Genomic DNA, 8,800 nt, shown 5'->3' with positions numbered 1-8,800 from the left:
TTTTGAATTGTTATTGATCCCTTTACCCCTGGTCCTAAAGTGTATATTTATTTTCTTACTCTTCTTATATTTATTGTTTGTTTACTTGCACTGCTGTAACTGGAGCCTCGTCGCCTCGTTTATGCTGGACTGTATGTAGCGGAGATGACTTTGACTTCGGCAGCGAGCGGGCGCACTGAGGGCTCTCGCGCTCACTTTTCGCGTATAGAATTTCGAAAAAACATCGGTGCAAATTATAAGTCTGTATCATAATATCTGGTGTTTTCGTGTTTGTTGGTTTGTTTTTATTTTGTTTTATTTTGCGAGTTGGTTATTAGATGCCACTCCAGCCAGCCAGAGAATCCCCCGCTGCCCCGACCTCTCCTCCCTGTGCCGCAAGCAGCAGGCGCACCTCGCAAACGGAGGGCACCCTTACTCCCAGCAAATAGGCGATAGAAAACCAATTGGTGCCTATACCATTCCCAATATGCGCTGGCATGACGTTGGGGCAGCATGAGTAGGCTACGAGCATTCTTTTTTTTAAAAAATTTTTGCCGATGCCCGTGATGCCGCCCCCCACAAGGTAACCGTATCAAACCGTATCAAAAACCGCTACTGGACACAACACCAGTTGACCCCTTTAATCAGGTGCATTTTTATGTTTGAATGGTTCACAGGTCCGTGTTAAAACACTCCTATGAAAAAGTTCACGTAAAAGGACTGGACTGAAAATGAGTGGAAAAAGCAGCCAGTGTCCAAAGAAAAACTTCCAAAAGCCTTCAGAAAGCCTGGAGAACTATTGTTCAAGATCACTTTAAAAGATTACCAGAAAGTCTCACTCCTTTTAAAGAAACACAAAGATGTCAGGCGGCTCAATCCGATCACTCTACACTATAGATACAAATGCTGGTATTGATCAGTGCCAGCACAACTGGATCAATACTTTATTTCTATCCTCTAAGTTTGGTATGTAGCCCACTAAATTGTGTTTAAAAAAATTTTTTTTTTAGATGACTGCCATAAAATATATTTTCAAAATAAATCAAAAGCAGGTTTGTTTTTATTAGGAAATTATTGTGAAAACTAAAACTCACAGTGCTTTAGTGATCAGAATTTGCAAACTAATCATAATTCATCTCATAAACCATGGCACACTGCTCTCCCCTACATTAGCTACCTTTTTAAGTTTAAAAGTATCGATATCGGTATGTTCAACACTTCCTCCGTGTTCACTACTAACTGTTTAATAAAGCTGTATTTATAACACCGGCACCAATTGTTCTGCCAGACGGAAGCAGCAGTTTTACTACCAGATGTCGAATAAAAGAAGAAGTAACCCTCCGCGAGCGTTTGTGGGTAATGGAGTCTTTCAATGGCGTGTCTGCTTGGCGCTAACTAGGCGAAGAACTACATATCCCGCTTGTCTTCACTGCAGCGTGTTTTTGTGTGGACGAGGTGAAACGTACTTCGCTTTGCTTTTCTATGCTAGCAGTTAGAGCAGTTACACTCGTGTCTGTGAGCGGTGCTTCACAGATAGTGGACGTCAAAACACGGCCACCATACGTCACGGTGCGGAATGTCAACAACGGCATCTGGCGGAACAGTTTCAGGTGTGTAAGTGTGAATTAAATGTCGTGAACTGCTTGTAAAATTAATCTAACGCCTTTGTTTCACTCATAGTCACTTGGATGAGTGACGAAACGTTTCTCCCACTGAAAACGCTCCGTCCAGATGAACAGAATCAACCTTTGGAGGTCTCCTAATAAAGTTGTCATGTTCATTTTTAAGTGAACATTTCTCAAGGAATAGGGTCGTTGTCAGGTCATTTAGGACCCCTTAAAGATGTTTTATTTTCATTGAGTTGCATTACAGCTCCAGTTCTAAACCCTACATTATTTTTGCTTTACATTTGAGCATGAATAAAGACTTAATGCTGAAGAAGCATTGATGAAGATAATAAATTTTTAATGCACATGAGTCAGGTTAACAAGGCTTTTTTTCTTTAGCATTTACAGTCAAGTGAAACGATGAGCAAATTTTAATACTATACAAAGGTAACCCGAGTAAATACAAAATGCAGTATGTAAGTGGTGATTTCATTTATTAAGGGCAAAAGTTATAAAAACCGCACCGGCCACTGTCAAAATGTAATTCCCCACCTTGTTAAGTCACAAATTCAAAGCCATTAATCACATTTTTTTGGAAAGCTAGCCATGCAAAGACCTGGTTACTGTTGGACCTCTTCGATTATGAAATATGTAAATAGAACCTGTTTTTCAAAGTGAAGTAGATTTAAAGATCTCTAAAAGCAACACATCATGCCACAATCTAAAGAAAGTCGAGAACTCCTGAGAAACAATTTCTCATCTATCAGTCTGGAAATTATTACACAGATATTTCCAAGGTTTTGGACTCCAGCAAACTGCTGTGAGAGGCACTGTCTAGAAATGACCAGCTTCACCACTGAACTTTTCCAGGAGTGGCCAGCTTACCAAAATTCCTCCAAGAACACATCAACGACTTATCCAGGAGGTTGCAAAACAACAAACAGGCAAAAACCACTGCTGACCAAAAGGAACACGACGACTTGTCTCACATTCGCCCAAAAACATCTTGATGATGCCTTAGACTTTTGGGAAAATATTCCATGGACTGAGTCAAAGGTTTCATAAAAAGAGCATCGTAGCAACAGTCAAGCATGGTGGTGGTAGTGTAATGGTCTGGGGCTGCTTTGCGGCTTCAGGATCAGGATGACTTGTCGTAACTGATGCAACCATGAATTCTGCTTTCTACCAGAAAATTCTGAAGGAGAATGTCTGACATTCATGCCCTGAAGCTTGAACACATTTGAGTCCTGCAGCAGGAAAAAGATTTGCAGTCCACTTCTTAACGGCTCCAAAACAAAAATGTTTGGAGTGACCTAGTCAAAAAAACCACACCTGATGCCTCTTAAAGTCACCTTTCTCTGCACCTCTGGACCGTTTCCAGTGCAGTTTTCTGGAAATCCCTTTCACTCTCCTCAATCCTGAGTGTCACTAATGATGAGAGCGGAGCCTCACGCGACAACCGGGTGACCAAACAGAAGTTCCCAACATCAAAGCCTGAAGATAAGCCCCCTGAACAGGAGCATGTTTGTTTTTGTTCTGACATTTACAGTATTCTGCACTGAGAGTCCACCCACAACAGTTGCACTGTCAAACCAGGGTTGTGCTCTAACATCCTGAGTCACCCAAACTCATCCGATTTATTGTCCTAACCCTATTTTAATAAGCAGCAATCACTTAAAGTTTTTCGATTCACACCATGTAAAATTAAACATTGTTTTTACTTTGATACAATTATAATTTTCATCACTTCCCTTTCAGTAATTTTTCAGTTAATTATTTTTTAGCCACTGAGAGTAGTCAGCTTTGTCCTACCCGAGAGATTTAATTTAGACTGACATAAAAGGGAGAAAGGAAAAAAAAATAGCTAAAAACCTGATGCGAGAATGTCTGATCATAACAAAAATGACGATAAAATGGTTTCTGTTGTAAAGTCTGCCAGTCAATTAACCATTCTGATATTGCAAACTAGGAATAATGGAATGACAGCTCACATTTGAGAAACTTGAAAGGTCTATATTTGACATTTTCCAGTTACCAAAATAGGTTTTAATTATTTTTCTACTCATTAATTCCCTCATTGTGTCAGTGCCGCAGCTAAGAAAGAATCTGACGGGAACAACAGATGTGATGGCTTATTGTTTGTCTACTCTTAAAGGTGCGAATATCAAATTTAAGAAGCAACAGACCAAAAATAATTATGAAACCATCTGTGCATGCCAGATTCTTCTATAATGACTGTTTGTCAGCAGTGAGGTAGCCCGAGCCCGGCAGCTGGATATGTTTCTGTAATCCTAATGATGCTGGACATTTTTTATCCAATGCGGTCTATAAAGAACTGGGGGAAATAAATGAGCCACAAGGCTTTAGGTCGTTGCACACTTACATTTTAAAGATCTGGTAGATCATATCTTACACAAACACTAGGTAGAAATTAATTGGTTCTTTGGGTGGCTCACTGGTGTTTGTGTCTACTTCAACCTTAACACGAGGAACAAACTAATAACTCTGACGTGTCTTCTCTGTCCAAAGCAGCGACTGATGGAGTTTCCAGAAGATTTTAACCAGCTCGAGCTTCTCGACACACACGGACACCTGATCCCCCGAGGGTCTGGCAGCGTGTGGACCGGAAGCAAGGACGATGAAGAAGAGCCAGAGGAGAGGGAGCACAGTGAGGAGTGGTATCTGGAAAAGGAGGAAGCTCTCAAAGATGAACCCAACGAGCTCATTCTGTGGGCGGCAGAAAACAATCGCGTAAGTCCAGTTTTGTTTTCAGATTAGGGGTGAGCGGTAGAGCTTTAAAATAATATTATTATTTCAAGGAAATTTGTGAAAATGATATTATGTATGGGGAAAAATCTTTTCCATCCTTGTTTTACAGTGAGCTACTGTCACTGCTGACAGGCTATCTAATTTGAAGTGTGAATCTATTGAAACAAAGTGCCAGTTTTTCCTGGTGCCAACTGGTACCAATTCCCTTCTGGCTTCATCTTCGTTTTTGCAGCGTTTAAAAAAAAAGAAAAAAAGAAAAGAAAAGAAAAGTTTAGTTGTTTTGCTTCTCATTTCCTTCCTTCTTCACGTGAACTACAGTAGAACCCAAAGGAAGGAGATAATATCCTCGTTTATATTGTAGCCTGAATAGTTAAACTTTGAGTTTTTCTTCCATCTGTTGCAGCACAAACGGTATCATCAGTCATTCAGGTCTTTAAACTGAAACATGGTTTGATTTTCATCCTTTGGGCATCCAGTTTTTTTTAACCATCTATCAACATGAACATCTTGTGCTGCTGCAGTTTAGCTCACTTTTGTCAACTACTGTAGGTTTTTTTTTTGGTAGTTTAAGATGAATTTTACCCGTTTTGATCCCAACTCTCTGTAGATGACCTTTACTTAACTAAAGATACCAAACTTATACAAAGTTCACCTAAATACGCTGCAGTCTCAGAAGTGACCAGGAAACGAGTTAACACTATTATTGTACCGAGATTAAACGGCTGTCGCAGTACAGCTTCTTCTGCAAATGACTTTTTCCTGTCGTGAAAATGGCGACAGCAGCTTTCAGTGGTCTCAACATAATACCACAAAAATACATTTTGCTGTCATCTTAAAAGCAGCACTTTGCTTCCCCCTCACACACTCCTGCCCTCTTCCCCATCATCTTCCTCTTTGCAGTCAGCAGCTGCGAGCGGATCAGTCTGTTCTTTTTCCTTCTTTGTCGCTGGTTTTCTTTGTAAGATACTGAGTTATCCAATGTAGCATCTGCTGCTGACTATTTGTTGACAGTAAAACTACGCCTCTGGAAACCTATGTTATTTTAAAGCATGAGCTTTTTTATTTTAAAGGTCACTGGGAAATGAAAACTGAAGGTATAGAGCCGCCGGTCTTTGCTGTTGCTGATGTCTCCCCTAAATTTTAGTTCAGGATACACTGACTGCCACGTCTATTTACTGCAATTTCTCAGCCAAGCATCCCTCTTGGTCAATTACTAGACACTATTTATTCAAGTTTGAATTAAAGTCCTGGGGGCACACACTGGGGAAAAAATCACAGCACAAGCTGATGCTTTATGAATTTCAAACCAGTCATGACCTTTGAGTCTTCATCTCAGGATAGAAGCAGAGCTGAATAAATAGTAATTACAGCATTTAGGGACACAAATTAAAGTCACTCCATTAAAGTCAAATGTTTGTCAAACAAATATTTTCCCCCGACAGATCTCTGGCCTGCTGCGAGATCTAAGCAGCAACTAATCGTAACTGCATAAAATTCCTACTGGCTGAAGCTGGACATCATCCAAGTGTGAGGGTAGAGCAATGGCAAAACTAATCAGCTTCGTATATTCACTTTATTTTTACACTTCACCTTTAAGGATAAATACAAAGATAAAAGCACAGTTTCATCATATGCATCCTTTATTTTGGCAGATTTTTGTTCTAATCCCACGGAGACGTTGACCACACACAGGATGGTTTGTGGTATCCTTTAAGTTGTTTCCACTTGAGAAGGTTAAATAGTGTAAATAAATAGTCTTGAATGTTGATTTTTTTTTTTTTAATGATTATTTCTTCTAGTTAAAATTACACATGGCTCTCTAACCACAAATGGGAACTCGTGAATTAGTTGTAAATATTTCACAGGCAGCAGTGATTATATTTGAATTTCAAATTTTAATACTGAGAAGGCATCAATACCTTTTCCCCAGTTATATAAAAAATAAAAACAAAACACAGTCAGAGTTTACAAAGTGACCGTCTAGATTAAAAATGATAGAACTATATACTAATGCACCAGTATAGCTGTATGAGTAACCTGCTGTCTGAGACTTGTGGTAAATTCAATATTAAATGTCAAGAATTGCAGAAGTTCCACCGAGGAATAAAAAATCTCATGACTTTCTACACCATGAGGCAGGAAGCAGCACAGAAACACAGCTGCATTTAATACAGCCTGAACTCCCGAAAAAGACAAAGCACAAAAGCTGAATGAAAAACAATATACACTTGCAGATAATTAAACTTGCGTCAGCCTAATTTAATCAAAGTTCATTATTTGCATTATAACACTGTCACATCCAGCAGTTTCCCTCAACACACCATAATTGAAAAAGATTCGTGCGTGGAATAAATTCCCAAATAATTCAAAGTTATTTGGAGTCATGACAAATTTTCTTGATTTTTGTCTTGATTAAGTGAGTAGAAGAATTCAGCTGAGCAGTTTCCAGACAGTAAGTCCTGATAATGTCAGGAGAATAATTTCATGGAGCTGTCCAGAGTTTCCTTTTTGTACATGTAGCCCACAGCAGGAGATTTTCATCAGATGTGTTCTCATTGTTCTCACCTCTGGAACAAGTCAGCTTAACTTTGGAGCTAAGAAGCTGGGTAGAGCATGTAGGAGGCAGGATGCGCAGCACCCACTCATTTGCTGTAAATTCCCAGAGCTTTTGCCTTCTGTGTTCTCAGTTTGACCTTGCACTGACTTTGTACAAGGAAGCTGGCAGGGAGAAGATCTTTTGACGCCTGGTCCGGGGCTACAGTGCATGTGTGAATATAATTTAAACAGCAGTTCTTCCTCCTGCAGGGTGATTTTCAGTCTGACATTACTGTCTTTAAATCATAATCTTATATGCTTTTCATACAAGTTTCACACAAGACAGATACAAACTTTATAAGATTTATATATATCTTTTCCATATGGGTAACCTTTACTTTGAAGCTGAACAGTCTACGTTTCCAGTTTATATTAAAGTTTCTCCACTGCTCAGAGACTAGTTGACAAGTGTTTGCAGAGTGTTCCTTTTGACCTTTTTTCTTTGTTAGCCTACGTTATTGGTATCAGTTTGTTGGTTAAACCGAAGCTTTGCTGAAGAGGTATCAGAAAGTCTGAAAATCAAACTGCTGCATCAGGTCCTTTGACAGCTTTTGGTGCCTTTACCGCAAAGTAAAAAATAAACGAAGGTGCTTATGTGACTATTTAAAGTTTGCATGAAGCACAAATGGAGCCGACCTTGTGATCAATGTTGCAGAAATGAAGTTTTATTTGAGAAAGAGCAGCTCAAATGAAAGGTTTTCTTACAATCACTTTATGTGGTTTTCTTTCAGCTTGCCACAGTCCACAGTTTGTTAGCTGCTGATCCTTCGCTGGTGCACTGCTGTGATGAAGATGGTTACACTCCCCTGCACCGTGCAGCATACAGCGGTCACATCGAAGTCGTCTGTGCTCTGCTTGCCGGCGGCTCTAAGGTCAACCCCCGCACCATCGACGGCTGGACTCCCCTTCACAGCGCTTGCCGCTGGAGCCGCGTTTCTGTGGCGAGTTGTCTCCTGCAGCACGGAGCGGAACTGAACGCCCAGACCAACGGTGGACTCACACCATTACATCTCGCTGCTTCATACACAAGCTTCTCAAAAACAGACTCCAGACACACCTTAGAGCTGCTGCTCTCTCAGCGCCATCTGAAGCCGGGGCTCCGCAGCAGCAGCGGGGAGACTGCCGGAGAGGTGGCTCGACGTAGTGGGCCCCATCACTTTATGTTTGAGATGGTGGAAGACTATGTGAATGTGGTGCCCATCTCATGAACAAAAGCACAGGCCCACACAGGCTTTCACATTAGTATTGATGTCTTGTTCATGGTCAGGTTTCCTTTTGAAGCAACATAATAAACGTGAATGTCAAATCTCCAATTCATCTTCTTTACAATTAGACTGAAAGTTTCTTCTCTTTTATTCTGCAATAGACCACAGGTTAAAAAAAGGTCTCTTTAAACCTGAAATTGCAGGATTTCTGAGGAGCTGAAAAGATGCTGTGATAAGATTCAAGCTGTGTTTCTGAGTGCCAATTGTTCAGTGACATTTAGATATTAGAAATTCAAACCATTATATATGAGTAGTTATTTTAGTATCTACCTGTTAACTAAAAGTCTTTTTCAACCTTGAAAGGTTTTCTTTGGATTTGTGTAGGGCCTAACTTTTACACTCATTAGCCACTTTATTTGTTGCTCGAGTAGGCTCTGGTACTCAAACGATGATCACTTGGTACTATGGTGCCCAAAATGTGCCAAGTAAATATAACCCACACCATTACAACACCACTACTAGCCTGAAACACTGATTAAAGGTAGGATGGATGAGACTTATCAGATCAGGCAATGTTTTTTTTATTTTCTATGGTCCAGTTATAGTGAACTTGTTGTGTAGCCTCAATTTCCTGTTCTTAGCTGA

The 8,800-nt window shown here is 40.1% G+C and overlaps 1 protein-coding gene across 2 annotated transcripts; it reads left to right on the top strand.

Annotated features, from left to right (window-relative positions):
• The first annotated feature begins 1,399 nt into the window (after positions 1-1,399).
• Positions 1,400-8,517, top strand: ankrd49 (ankyrin repeat domain 49). 2 transcript variants are annotated; one of them, XM_026171053.1, is made up of 3 exons: positions 1,400-1,589; positions 4,119-4,337; positions 7,682-8,517. In XM_026171053.1, exons 2-3 carry the CDS (start codon positions 4,125-4,127, stop codon positions 8,156-8,158), a joined length of 690 nt encoding a protein of 229 aa, XP_026026838.1. In that variant the 5' UTR covers positions 1,400-1,589; positions 4,119-4,124; the 3' UTR covers positions 8,159-8,517. The 2 variants fall into 2 exon arrangements, with proteins under 2 accessions (XP_026026838.1, XP_026026839.1); XM_026171054.1 differs by having other exon boundaries at positions 4,116-4,337.
• Positions 8,518-8,800: the final 283 nt, after the last annotated feature.

Source organism: Astatotilapia calliptera, chromosome 6 (genome assembly GCF_900246225.1).
Source record: "Astatotilapia calliptera chromosome 6, fAstCal1.2, whole genome shotgun sequence".
Taxonomy (NCBI): Eukaryota; Metazoa; Chordata; class Actinopteri; order Cichliformes; family Cichlidae; genus Astatotilapia; species Astatotilapia calliptera.
The sequence above is the reverse complement of the archived record's forward strand: the minus strand, read 5'-3'. Positions and strand labels throughout refer to the sequence as shown.